The sequence below is a fragment of the Henckelia pumila genome, chromosome 2 (assembly GCF_033568475.1).
Source record: "Henckelia pumila isolate YLH828 chromosome 2, ASM3356847v2, whole genome shotgun sequence".
In the NCBI taxonomy this organism is placed as follows: domain Eukaryota; kingdom Viridiplantae; phylum Streptophyta; class Magnoliopsida; order Lamiales; family Gesneriaceae; genus Henckelia; species Henckelia pumila.
Genome location: NC_133121.1, coordinates 8,606,004 through 8,620,787, shown reverse-complemented (window position 1 = coordinate 8,620,787; position 14,784 = coordinate 8,606,004). Strand labels below are relative to the sequence as shown.

Below are 14,784 nucleotides of genomic sequence, written 5' to 3'. Positions count from 1 at the left end.
TCAAATTCGATACTAATAATTATATTTGAGATCTATTTATCAAATTTGGGATGGAGTTATCATATTCATAATCCGATTGTAACAAATATGGTACTTGTAATAATTTATTATAACATACAAACGTCTTTGATCTGTCTTGATTTTTTATGTGATAAATTGGAATTAAAAATACATATTATTTGGTTTGAAATTAATGGTTGATTAAAGATACCGTGACAGTTAAAAAATACTTAAATAGATTTGGTCGCTTTTTTAACGACAAAAGAAAATTGGATTAATAACCCATCAAATTGATCAATTTAGTTTGCAAATTTGATCCAAATAACTTAAGTAATTTCTTTTATGACACATATCTCCTAATTTTGTCACTCATTAAAAAATATTATCTTTTATTTTAAACAACTAAACATAGACAGAAACGAGACCCGTTTCACAAAATATTACGCTCAATTAATTTGAAAATTCAGATTTTTATTCAATGAAAAAAATTAGTTTTTTCAATGTTTGCAAAATTCGATTATGACGATAACCGAATGTAAAACCCCGCAACCATAGTCCATAAGAAAGAAACGAACACAATACATGGTGGGAAAATAATTCAGGTACTAATTAGAGTTGTTTTCAAAATATTTTTTTAAAAAATTAATTCAAAAAAAGATATTTTTAAAAATTAGTATTATTTTTTTTTTAAAAAAAGGGTGAGAAAGAAATAAAGTTCGGTGAAGAAAATGTAATGACTAGGGAAAGTCCAATCTGTAGTCATCGTAGTCCAGCTGATGACCATGAAAAATTCTCTGAAATATAAAAATGGTGAACATAAATATTTTTTTTTTTAAAAAAAAGGGAAAAAAAAGGGAAAATTATTACAAGAGAAGACCAAAGACACAGAGACAATGAAATTGCGAAGTAACGCGTTTTGTCAAAGGAGAACAAACAAAGAGCAACCCCACTGCTTCTTCCTCCTCCTCCTCCCTCTCTCCTCTCTTTGGTCTCTCCGTGGACTCCATTTCACGACTATAATTTGAAGAAGAAGGAGAAAAAAGCTAATCCCGAATTAGGGTTAGGGTTTTTCACTGCTCTCCATTACCTGATTGCAAGAAAGAGGGGGACAAGCGAGGGTCCGAGCTTTTCTTGGGGCTTTTTGAGGAACACTTTTGGTTCTTCGGCAATGGGTTGTCGTTCTTTTCTTATGATATGGCACCATCTTCACAAGCCGTTGAGGGTTTTGGTTTTCCTCTGTGTTGTCTTGTTTTCAGCTCAGGAGCGAGCTGTTTCGGGCTCCGATTCGGATAAATCCGTGCTCTTGGAGTTGAAGGATTCGCTTTCGGACCCTTCTGGTGTGCTGAGTAGCTGGAATTTGAATAGCCCGGATCACTGTGCGTGGGCCGGGGTTTCGTGTGATTCGGGTTCGCGGGTCGTGGCGTTGAATGTTTCTGGTGGAGGTAATTCTTTGTCTTGTGCTAGAATTGCTCAATTCCCTTTGTACGGGTTTGGAATTAGAAGGCCTTGTCTGGAAAGTGAAGGTAAAATTTTGGGTACACTGAGCCCTTCTATTGCAAAACTTACTGGACTCAGGATTTTATCCCTGCCCTTCAATGAGCTGAGTGGTGGGATTCCGGCGGAAATTTGGGGCATGGAAAATCTTGAGAATCTTGACCTGGAAGGGAATTTGATCTCAGGCTCTTTGCCCGCTCAATTTTATGGTTTGAAAAAGTTGAAAGTTCTTAACTTGGGATTTAATCAGATATTTGGGGGGATTCCAAGCTCTCTATCTGCCTGTGTTGCTCTTGAAGTTTTGAATCTAGCTGGGAATCGGATTAATGGATCAATCCCGGTGTTTATTGGCAATTTTAAAGATTTAAGCGGGCTTTACTTGTCCTACAATATGCTCAATGGGCCGATTCCCGTTGAGATTGGTGATAACTGCGGGAAGCTTGAGTATTTGGAGCTTTCAGGGAATTACTTGTCTGAAGGCATTCCTAAAACTCTTGGAAACTGTAGCTGGTTGAAAACGCTTGTGCTGTTCTCAAATATGTTGGAATATGCTATTCCAAGTGAACTTGGTCGGCTGAGTCAGCTTGAAGTGCTGGATGTTTCAAGAAACAGTTTTAGTGGCACCATACCATCTGAGCTCGAAGGGTGCTCAAATTTATCTGTCCTTGTGTTGTCAAGCTTATGGGATCCTCTTCCGAATATCGAAAGTCTTGGAAGTGGTCTCACAATGGAAAAGTTGGCTTATACTGGTGATGAATATAATTTCTATGAAGGTACAATTCCAGTCGAAGTTACTAGTCTCTCAAGCTTGCGGGTGGTCTGGGTACCTCGAGCAACTCTTGAAGGAATGTTGCCTGTTAGTTGGGGTTCTTGTGACAATTTGGAGGTGTTGAATTTGGCTCAAAATTTTCATTCTGGACATGTCCCGGAGGCATTTAGTAATTGCAAGAAACTGCATTTTCTCGATTTGAGCTCAAATAGACTTAGTGGTGAGATCCCTGACAAAATTCGTGTTCCTTGTATGACTCGGTTTGATATCAGTGGGAATACTTTAACTGGTACAATTCCCAGATTTAATGGATCTTGTGCACCAGTGCAATCAACATATGTGGAATCCCAAGAGCCTTATGATCCATCTGCAGCATATATATCGTATTTTGGATATAGAACTCAGATTGAAACTTCTTTGCCATTTTTTGAAGATGCTGGTACTTTCTCCGTGATCCATAACTTTGGTTCTAACAACTTCACAGGCCTCGTGCAGTCAATGCCTATTGCATCTGAAAGATTGGGAAAGCAAACAGTTTATGCCTTTCTTGCTGGTGGCAACAAGCTTACTGGATCGTTCCCTGGAAGTTTTTTTGAAAAGTGTGATCAAGTGAGAGGTATGATTGTCAACGTCTCTGCGAATTGGTTATCTGGCCGAATTCCGATAGATGTTGGCACAATGTGCAAGTCTCTGCTGCTTCTGGATGCTTCGTCTAATCAACTGGTGGGTGGTCTTCCTTCCAGCCTCGGTGACTTGGTGTCACTTGATGTTCTTAATTTAAGCTGGAACCGTTTGCAAGGTCTGATTCCTAGCAACCTTGGCCAGATAAAGGATCTACGATGCCTTTCTTTAGCTGGAAATTCTCTGAATGGTTCCATCCCTGCAAGCTTGGCACAGCTCCACTCTCTGGAAGTTCTTGACCTGTCTTCAAACTCTTTGTCTGGTGAAATTCCTAAAAATCTTGAGAATTTGAGGAACTTGAAGGTCCTCCTCCTGAACAACAACAAGTTTTCTGGGCAGATCCCCGCAAAGGTGGCAAACATGACCACTCTGTTGACATTTAATGTGTCATTCAATAATTTTTCTGGACCTCTGCCTCTGAATAATAATTCCACCAAATGCGACAGTTTCGTTGGGAACCCTTTCCTCCAGCCTTGCCCTTCGTTCTTGCTAGCTTCGCCAGCTGCTGATCAACACAGAAACCCGCAAAATGATGCTACTTCTCCATCATCAAATCCAAATGAAACAAGTGGACGTGGAGGCTTCAACGCAATTGAGATCGCTTCTATAACATCAGCTGCAGCTATTGTGTCTGTTCTTCTTGCTCTTATTGTTCTATTCTTTTACACAAGAAAGTGGAAACCACGGTCCCGAGTAAGTGGAACCGCCCGAAAGGAAGTGATCACCTTTGCCGACATTGGTGTTCCACTGACGTTTGATATTGTTGTGCGTGCCACAGCAAGTTTTAATACAAGCAACTGCATCGGCAGCGGAGGTTTTGGAGCAACATACAAAGCTGAGGTTGCTCCAGGAGTCCTGGTTGCCGTAAAACGCCTTGCACTGGGGCGTTTCCAAGGTGTTCAGCAGTTTGATGCAGAAATCAAAACCCTGGGGAGGCTTCGCCATCGAAACCTTGTTACTTTGATAGGATATCATGCCAGTGAAACCGAGATGTTTCTGATTTACAATTATTTACCAGGTGGCAATCTTGAAAAGTTCATTCAAGAAAGATCCACCAGAGCTGTTGATTGGAGAATACTACACAAGATTGCTTTAGACGTTGCAAGGGCACTCGCCTACCTACATGATCAATGTGTCCCACGTGTTCTTCATCGTGATGTGAAGCCAAGCAATATTCTGCTGGATGAGGAGCATAATGCCTATCTATCCGATTTTGGACTGGCTAGGCTACTGGGGACTTCCGAAACTCATGCCACAACTGGTGTGGCAGGAACTTTCGGGTACGTAGCTCCAGAATACGCCATGACTTGCCGTGTTTCCGACAAGGCTGATGTATATAGCTACGGGGTTGTGTTGCTTGAGTTAATCTCCGATAAGAAAGCTCTGGATCCATCCTTCTCTTCCTATGGAAACGGATTCAACATTGTCGCTTGGGCGTGCATGCTTCTACGGCAAGGCCATGCCAAGGAATTCTTTACTGCTGGGTTGTGGGATTCGAGCCCGCACGACGATTTGGTCGAAGTCTTGCATCTGGCAGTTGTTTGTACTGTCGACTCGCTGTCGAGCAGGCCAACAATGAAGCAGGTAGTAAGACGGCTTAAACAACTTCAGCCTCCATCTTGTTAGATATACAGAAGAATCTCATTTTATTGACACTTTTATGGGAGAAGTGGTTTCGGGTGTCTTCTTGGGCTACTGTTAGTATTGAATTCTTAGCGATTTGTATATTGTAGTGTAGCTTTTACTACCTTTACCCCCTTTTTTTTTTCCGTGCCCGAGTCTTAGATCATGGGGGAATTCATTTACTAATGTTCTGCGGAAGGAAGCAGATATTTGTTTATGGTGCTGTATACTTGTATCTCGTCTCTATTTTTTTTTTCTTGGTTCAAGTAAAAGTAACAAAGATTAGTGCTTTATTTGCAAGATATCGTGTAAATAATGTTTTGCTTTGCAGAAGTAGTTTATTCTATTCTGAGGTGTTTTCAGAAATTAGTTTGACATCATCCTATTCAGAAATGAGCCGGGAATATGACCATGTTTGGCTTTGATGATGTATGAGAAATAATTTCATTTCTTCTTTGTTCTTTTCATGGGAATGGATATAATCTTCGTTACATTCATATTCAAAGTAATTATGGAGTGTTTGCAAGAAATTATGCTTTTGGAGAATTGATTAAATTTATAGATTATGGTGGAATGAGAAAAAAGCATAAGTGGGTAGTGTTTGAAATCAAAAGCTAAGAGCTGAAATTTTTTTAAGGTGATGTATTTTGTACATAAGTGATTTTCATACTAACTTTTTAATAAAATGCCAAAAATAACCCTATTGGAAAACACATTTACATCTCTTTGTGAAGAATAATTGTGATCTCGTTTTCTTTCTTCTTTTCAACTTTTATTAATTTTGCTAGTGTGAAAATGGTGTTACACACTAGTTTTTTTTTTTAATTTGTTTTGTTTGTTTTTATTTTGTTTCCAGAATTTTGGGATGTTTATTATCTTTTTTATGTAATATATTATTTTGTTAGGATAAAAAAAATATTTATAAAACAAATATATTTAAATGAATAACTTGTATAGCATGTCATATACGAAATTAGAGAGGAGTGGGCAAAAATATAGAAGTTTCTTAAATTTTTTAATATTTATTTAACTTATTTATAAAATTGAATTTTATTTATAAAGTTTTTTTAAATTAGGCTCATATTTTAAAAGTTTGTATTATTTCCCAAAAAAAAAAAAACAATACATGGCATCATTATCGTAATACCATCAACCCATTTAATTCCTATATAATGTGATATTTATGTTCAAAAAATGTTCAAAAAAAAAATGAATTACATGCATACTTTTCAACAAAATGACTACATACGTACAAATCCTTCAATTGTGATACAAATTTTTAAACATTAATATTTGCTTTGTTTATTTTTATTTTGTTTTCCGGCCTTTTGGGTTGTATTTATTATATATATATATAATATATATATAATTTATTTAGAATTTAAAAAAAATCATGTTTATAAAAACAAACATATTTGAGCTTTAAACACGAACTTATATATAGTATATTTGTCTGTGTAATTCGAGAGAAATATTCAAAATATTTTAATCTTTTAAATTTTAAATAAACAATATATAAAATTGAATTTTAGCTCATAATTTTTTTAATTTTTAAATAAACAATATATAAAATTTCTTGATTGAAGATATTCTTGATGTGTACATAATACAACGTAAAACATATAAGTTATATAACATGTTCAAAAATCTCACATCAGGTATGGAGGTTTGTAAGACGACTTTTATATAAACATATATATACACACAGACATAAACACACACACACACACGAATCATTACTGCACAATTTTTTTAACAAAACTAAAAACAATCTGGAAGTTTTCAAGAAATTAAAAGAAGCATGTTAGAACGAACAAGCATATATAGAATAACAATAATAATAAATGACAAAACAACAGATTCAATACCACAAAATTCATCATTCATCATGCCAAAATATCCGACTAAAACATCAACATATGCAGCGAACTATATCAAACATCAATCACCTTTAAGGTGAATTACAAGGTCTACTTGGATTAAAGTAGTTAGTTTAAGCCTAAAAAATAACAATTTCAGCCAAAAGATGAATTGTCGTTGTGATGGAACTCTCGATGTGCATGAAATGATGTGCCTAAAGGTGTCCTGCGTTGCATGTCAATTTCCATTTGTTGTTGCAGCCACTTCAATCGAGTCTCATTCTTCTTGATGGTTAGAAACATCTCCCTTATAGAAGGTTTCAGGAATAATCTGGTTGCGTACATCCACAAATCATCACCTTCTTCAATTTCAAAGATGTTGTCTAATACCTCTAAGCATTCTTGGATAGTGAATTGTCGTGCGGTACCAATAGAAGCTCGAGATGATGCAGATTCACTTTCTATTGTATCAACCATACGCTCTAGGCACTTAGCAATCTTCTCAGCTGTTGATATCTTCTTTGATTTCTTATGACGAATACGTGATGAAAACTCTCCATTCATCCTCTTAGATCCTCCAATTGGTCCAGCTTTTGTTACATTTTGTGGGATTTTAGAAGTTTCAGTAGTTGGATCAATGTCATGAGAATCATCATCTTGCAAATGTGGTGGCAACAATCCAGAGTTAGGGGCCCATTGACTTTCACCAGTTGCTAAAACATCTGAAAATAAAATTTGCTGCTCATTTAACAACAAAGGTCCTCTTTCTCTAAACTTGGCTGCTTCGGGCAATGCCTACAAAGTAAAAATAGTATTACATAATTAAGCATAGTCTTTCATCATAATATGACAGATTGTACATCTATTATTTCTGAAATAATGAGTAAATTACTTGTATCTTTTGTTGCCACCACTCTGGAGTTGCATCAATTGTTCCCTTTTCATGATTCCATCCTAGTCCAGTCTCTCCTCGCAAAAGTCCTTTCCAGTGTCCCCATTCTCTTCTCATGTTATCCCAACGATTCTTTAATTGCATTCTTGTATACTTACAATTTGTAATTGTTGTGAACTTACGCAATATGTTCTCCCAACCAAGTCTAGAAAAGTGGCTGCCTGGCCTATTTCCAGCTTGAAGTTCCTCAACACATATCCTAATAAATAACTCTGTAGTCCTAGGATCCCAACTTGCCTTCTCCAGAGAATCATTTTTTCTAACAGTTTGTCGTCCACCACTGTCAAGGCTTTGAGAAGTTTGTGAATGCATTTTTTCAGTTCTAGGATCCAAACTTGTCTTCTCTAGAGAATCATTGCTTCTAATCATGTCTTGTTTATCATTGGCAACACTTTGAGCACGTTGTGGATGTCTTTCTGTAGTTCTAGGATCCCAACTTGTCTTCTCCATAGAATCATTACTTCTAATCATTTGTCGTCTACTACTATCAATACTTTGAGAAAGTTGTGAGTGCTTTGACCAAGGCATTTGTGAATCAATAACTACATAAAAACAAGTAACTGATCATAATTAAGATTAATGGATTCAATAGCAGTAAAGTTCAAATAAAAAGCACCCAATCGATCAAATCTAAAGCCAAGAATCTAGTCATGCATAAATTTCCAAAATGGAAACACTGTTAGATGGCAGATTTTGAGGTGAAAATTGCAATGAGAAACTTCAGTTTTTATAGGAGTCATTTAGGCTTCAAGCACCAAGCCACGTGTGGCATACCCTTTAGTTTATTCTTAGTTTAATCCATTACACAAAACCAGTATATCTTAAATTTATCAGCAACTCATAAAAATATATAATCAAAATACGAAGTGCGCTTCTTATCTAAATGACAATATAACGAGCTAATCGTCACTAGCTGATTAGTTTGGTTCAATGGCATTGGCTAACAATTTTTCCTGCACAACATTTGGGTACAGAGATTAAATTTTCATTTACTCCAAAATAGTATATGGAATTTAGATATAAAAATTCATATTTGGATTCCAGAAATATACTGATAAAACAAACATCCCAATTCAACTGTTAAATCAAATACTCTTGTCATTGCCACAAAACAAATGGTGTTTTGATTTAATGCTAATGAATGATTAGTTCTGTTGCTCCCACCTCTTAACCCAACGGTAGATTTGCAGACCAGCTAGTTCTTTTATTTGGTCGGATACTCAGACAGCAATTGCACCCGAGTTCTTCAAGAGCCTTGATCGCTATATCGATTGCATTTCAGTATCAGGCAATGGTTGACAGCCACACTTCTCAGAAATCTGGACACGTAAAACAACACATTAGTATCAGAAAAAGGTTTCCACGTTTGAGATAGCTTCTTGCATCATGCAGATTATTTTAGGATTCCCTCGAACCACAACATGCGTGTATAACTAAGTTGATGATGCATATGTGTAGCAACATGTATCCTAGAGCCCAAGCCCACAGATATCGGTTCTAAGAGAAAAAAGGTTATTGTTCATTAGCTGTAACAGTGTGATATTCATCGAATGCCATCATAGGGGATTGAATATTTCAAGTTTTTAAGATTCCTTGTCGGAAAAACAGAAGCAGCAAATGGGTTTGTGTTTCTGCGATCTTGGGAGCAGGACATGTAGCCGTAATAGATCAGCAGCCAAGAAAGAAGCAGATCCTGATTGTGGGCTAAAAATGACGAAATTTTTTAAGCCGAGGAGTTTTTGGACTCTGGAAATGAAGCAGGAGCAGACGAATTACAATAAAATCACCTACAATACAATGTTAACTTTGAAGGATTTGATTCTTTCTTCACCAGCTTTAGTCAGTCTAACCATCAATTCACATCCCAAACCGCCTAATTCTCCAAAAGATTTAGGAATAAAAACTCAATGCAAACCAAAACCTCCAATAATAACAATCGCATCCAATCACACTCATTTCCGTGTATCTAATAACCTGCATATTTTACTATAATCGTAATCACATAAACATGAATAGAATTCCATGTTGGTTTACCTTGATTTAACTCGGTTTCCTTAATTGAATCTCCTTAATTAACTCTTCGAGCTTGTGTGAATTTCTGCAACGTAAATGAAAAATAAAATTTTAAAAATAATGTAAAATTGTTGCTAAACTCCAATTAAAAACCACGAATTCAAGGAAATTTTTACCTTTAAGTGCAAATTATCTCGAGAATTAAATACCTTGTTCTCGACATCGATTTCTCTCGATGACATACGAACAATCGAAGAAGAAAAATGAAGGAAGAGAGGATGTGGAATGAGAGAAACGAGAAGGGTTTCCGGAAAAATGACAGGGGCAAAATGGTTCAAAAGAAAATTTTATTTATTTATCAAAATAGTTTAATCACTTTTGAACAATAAAAATCACCTCATGACCAGCTTTAAAATTTTAATTAATTAATACAAACACAAGCTAACACAAAATCTGACTTTAAAAAATACACAAATATGATTTTTTTAAAGCTAAAATCTAATAATCACTTATTTTTAGTGAGTGCAAACACTCCCTTATTATATCGCGAGATTTGTAGTTCGTTATATCGATATTTACCAAATTGTTATACAGAGAGATTCACCGGAAGAATTTTCCCTTTTTTTTCGTTTTTTTAGAAAACTTAAATTTTGTAAATATTAGTTTCAGTTGATTTACAGTATATATGCTCTCAAATAGAAGATTAGATATATTATAAATTAACAGTTCATGATTAGGGCTGATTCGGTACGATGTATCGATTTTGAACGAATATCGCATATCGTACCGAAAATTTTGGTATCGAAAAAATCGATACCGTTATCGACCGACATTTCGGTATATCAAAATTTCGATATAACATAAATTTTATATCGTTATTATCGAAAAATTTCGATATACCGAAATTCGATACGATATCGGTATAATACCGTCTATACCGACATTATTTAAAAAAACTCTTATTTTTCACCATAAATTTATACCGTCTATACCAAATTAATTATATGTATATTAATTAATTTTTTTAAAAAATATGAATGTTTACCGAAATACCGAACTTTTAAAAAAGTATACCGATAACGAAAAGTTCGATACCGTATCAAAATTTTCAGTATATACGATTTTTTTTCGGTACAATATATGCGATATTTCAACCTTTCGATATTGATGATGTCGAAATTTTACCTCGGGTTCGGTCTGGTAGAATGGATCCTCCAATTCCTTTATAGAGTAGGTCGGGTCGGGTCGGGTCGGGTCGGGTATCAATGAAATCTGCGCAAGCAACAGCTAGGTCAAGGGGCGCCGAAAGTGTTTTCGGCGTGACCCCTCCGATGCCTAAGTCAGTGTCTTGAAGGCAGAGGGTATGATTAATGCGAAAACTGAGAGATATGAGTGCGTGAATGTAAAAGTGAGAGTGAATGTGTGATGAATAATGAAGAGTAAGTAATGAATAATGAATACTGAATAATACAACCATAACAATACCTGTATTTATAGGAAAAGAATAATAAGTTGCCTAGTAGAATTATAACATGTCTTGGACTAGGACTCTTCATCCATTGGTCCATTTGTAAGCTTATCTCTATCTCGTGAATATTTGAAAAGATCCAGATTTATCTCATATATATCAGAGTTTTACTTGAATTATAAAAGAATACTTGCGGCCCATTAGAAACAACTTGGGTGGGCCCATAATGACCAGCCTTGGTCAAAGTCCAACATAGTTCAAACTGGGCTGGACCTTGACATGTTGGGTCATATCGGGTTGACCCATTATAAACGGGCTCGGGTTGAAATATTTTCTCGGGGTAACAGATATTATTTCTCACCCCTATTAATGATGCATAAGTTCATTTTTTGTGTACTATCTTTCTCCAATATTAACATATCACTTGAAAAAAGAACGTACATTTCTCGTCTATGATGATCCGTATTGCATTTTTCTTGGGTTGTGGGTTACTTTAAATTGTTAAAACATATGTTTTTTGTGGGTGTGAAGAATATGACGATTTAATTGTTTTCAGAGTGGCGAAAAGTTAAATGGTGTGCCGTGTGGGGAATGAATTGGAAACGAGTTGCTTTTTGTGCGCTTAACAGATATAAATAAATAAAATAAATAAAATATTCCCCAAAATTATGTCCATATTTTAGATAACTATGAGCAAATACTTGTTAATTTAAAGATTACAGGAGACCTTTAAATACCAATCTTCCAAAGATTAAGCATTAAAACATGAAATTTAGAACGAATTCTTTGAGCTCGTCAACCGTTGGATCAATCAATAATAAACACTTGCTCCAAATAAATAAAAAGGCTAATCGTTAAAATCTTCTCACAACCAAGTCTCTTCCCTTCGGGAACCATGTTTTCTTCATCAAGTACAAGAAAGTTGGAAACTTTCCTGCACAAACTAAATCCAGAAGCTCCAACCCAACCGCCCCACCAAAGTTCGCCCCCGGCTCGATAAGAAAGATACTTACAAAAGAGGAGAAGGGTTAACAACTATGTGCTTCAAAGGGTTCTCCACATCACCGCCTCCGCCATGCTTCACGAATTCGGCTGGTGAAAGGAAAAGGCCATGGCAAACGCACAGGATTCTAACTTCCTCCCCTTTTTTGTATCCGTATAGAAATCCGTCGACCTTATTGCCATTTATTCCATCCCATTTTGTGGATACGTAAGGCATATCGAGCATGGCGTTCTTGAGCATTTCTTTTCCTCCGTTTGTCGTGCCCTTGTCGTCAGGTTTATGATCCATCGGACCAGCCGGGGATGATTGAATACTAGAAGGGCTCTTCACCTCTGTATTTTGCTTTCCTGTTATAGGAAAAAAGATGCATGAAATCCCACATAGATTTAGAGTAAATTTAGCCAAGAGAGTTGACTTTCAAGGATTATGTTAGGTTGTATTTAGATTTGAGAAAATCCTTCAAAGAATTTGAAATAACTCCACATGAAGATGGTTTGAAATCCACGGCAATGACTTGAAAAAAAACTAGTTGAAAAGAGTTAAAATTCATCATCCCAAACAAACCTATGGATTTGTTATTATGAATTTGAAATCGCTAACTTCACATCCATCGTTCCAAACGCAACCTAACTGATTTAGCTAGCTGAAATTATAAAAGACTCAGATCATGCCCGATTTTCCAGATGTGGACGACAGATTTCTTTACAAGACAATACTCAGAGTCTCCAAATTTATAATGCTGCATCAATGAAATGATCTTGAAGAGTACTGTCGTTGGCCTCATGTTGCTAACATGAAATGCGGTGCACGGAGTTCAAACAAAACGCTTGTTTCTTCTCGAGGCGGATAAGCAACAATACATCCTATTATTCTCAAGTCTCAACTACACAGATTCAAAAGATTTGGGCGAAGGGCAGGAAAAAAAGCATGTTTTTCCAACTCCAAAATCACCCAACTTTGTTCATGATAATCACATAAGAAAACCAAGTCCAAAATTGCATCTGCTCGCTACTATGGGGTAAATTATATGAGGAACAGAAGTAAATGACCGAATGAGGAAATTCTAATAAATGAAAAATGAAAAGACTCAGAGCCACACTTCACATTTGTTAGTGCAAAAAAGAAAAATAAAGTGCATATTTTAGACATAGCACCAAGAATAAAAATTGACAAAGATGTGGATTGTAATATATACCATTTATATGCTGGCTCTGAGTTTCAGAAACTCCAGATGATCCACTTCCCAGTGATCCAATTGAGCCTTCCATTCCATGTCCATTCTCCAAACCATTACAATTCTCATTGGAAACTCTTTGAAAGTCACCATTTTCAGGTTCCAAACAGCTCTCTTTATCCTTCACCACTCTCACATTCTTCAACTTCTCCATTCTCTTCTTCCTGGCCTCCATGCGCCGCATCGACTGCATCTCCCTGCGGTGGCGGACCTCCTCCGCCGCCGCCTCTGTCGGCAGAGAGCAGGCCCTCATCAACGGCAGCCCGTAGCTCTCAAACGCGGCTACGCGGGGTGGTTGTGTGCCGCCCACATTATCAGACGCAGCCTCAACTGGGGAGACCAAATCCGAAATCGAAGAATAACGCTTCAGCTTCTTTCTTGCTGGGTCCACGCCAAATCTACCGTTCGACGAAAGCCCTAAACTCAACTCTATCTCATCGTCTTCCTCCTCAAAGCCCTGGCTCGTGAATTTATGCTGCAGATCTCTTCGAACCCCGTTCACCCGCAAAGAAAGATTGGATTTCTCCCCTTTTTCTTGAACTTTTTCCATAACTCAAGCAAGAGAAAGAAAACCAAGAAAAAAATATATCTGAAAGAATTCGCCGAACCCAGATGGTAAAACACACCTCCGAATCAAAAACTCAGGCGGGGTCTTCAAAAACCAATAAATTCCGCGCGAATTTCAGCGCACAAAACAGCATGTTTTCTAACAGAACAAATGAAAAACAAAAAACCCGAATCTTCGGCGCATCAAACCAACGAAAAAAAAATCTTATCTTTACTTGATTTTGCTACGAAGAAAAAAAGCCGGCGATATAGAGCAAAGCCAATGGTGAGAGATTGTTGGAGCAAGAGGTGGAACGGAAGAGGGATCTTGATTCCAGGAGACAGCGTGAAATGACGAAAAGGCCCATTCAACCGCAACGTAGGTGTGTCAAAAAATCGACACGTGGCGACAGGAGACGCGTTTGCTCTCTTGCCACGTGGTTGAGACAACCAGTTTTCTAGGTGGAATACCAAACAGGCGTCTCCAGCTACTCAATTATATCCATTTCTCAAGATTTACATTTAACTTTTTTTATAAAATAATAATAATAATAATAATTTTATTATAGACTATCAATGGTTTCGAAAAAAGAATACGGGAATGTTGACTAGTTTTGCAATCGCCATCTAAGTTGGAAAATGGATCAAAACATTGTACTAAATTAGAAAAATAATTTTTGGAAGTGGGTGAGGATTAGACGACATTGTTATATGCTATATTGTATCATGACCAATAGAAATGGGAGAAGCATTGTTGAAAAAAGTTATTATTATATTGAGTAAAGTATGAAATAAATAAGCAAGTTGGTGTGCAAGTAACAATAGACAAATGTCAATTGGGCATTTGGTGATTCATATTCCAAAACGAATAATTTAATGTGAAAACAACACAAAACCTAATAATACCTCCCAATCTTTTCGACTTTAAAACATAACTATACAATGCAAGTTGATATTACATTGTCTATCAATCTTTATCAAAAAACCTCGTTGACAATAATAAAATTTTGCGACGAACATAAGTTATCAAATTAAATTTTCCACGTCTTATGATGGGATGTATAGTTTCTTTTCGATCGAGCACATGTTACTATGAGCAAGCGCTATAGATAGTGAAGAGTTTGATTTTTTTTTATTAACAT

General features: G+C 36.4%; 3 protein-coding genes across 3 annotated transcripts; 1 reads left to right on the top strand and 2 right to left on the bottom strand.

Annotated features, from left to right (window-relative positions):
• The first annotated feature begins 889 nt into the window (after positions 1–889).
• On the top strand, positions 890–4,860 carry LOC140879796 (LRR receptor-like serine/threonine-protein kinase RPK2). The gene has a single exon (XM_073283707.1). It carries the CDS (start codon positions 1,169–1,171, stop codon positions 4,568–4,570), a length of 3,402 nt encoding a protein of 1,133 aa, XP_073139808.1. The 5' UTR covers positions 890–1,168; the 3' UTR covers positions 4,571–4,860.
• A 1,722-nt stretch (positions 4,861–6,582) lies between these two features.
• LOC140877172 (L10-interacting MYB domain-containing protein-like) lies at positions 6,583–7,906 on the bottom strand. Its single transcript, XM_073280698.1, has 2 exons — positions 7,319–7,906; positions 6,583–7,221 (listed from the first exon to the last, which is right to left on the bottom strand). The coding sequence occupies exons 1-2, from the start codon at positions 7,904–7,906 to the stop codon at positions 6,583–6,585; spliced, it is 1,227 nt and encodes a 408-aa protein (XP_073136799.1).
• A 3,704-nt stretch (positions 7,907–11,610) lies between these two features.
• On the bottom strand, positions 11,611–14,029 carry LOC140879801 (ninja-family protein AFP3-like). The gene is made up of 2 exons (XM_073283712.1): positions 13,058–14,029; positions 11,611–12,209 (listed from the first exon to the last, which is right to left on the bottom strand). The coding sequence occupies exons 1-2, from the start codon at positions 13,644–13,646 to the stop codon at positions 11,869–11,871; spliced, it is 930 nt and encodes a 309-aa protein (XP_073139813.1). The 5' UTR covers positions 13,647–14,029; the 3' UTR covers positions 11,611–11,868.
• Between the last annotated feature and the right edge of the window lie 755 nt (positions 14,030–14,784).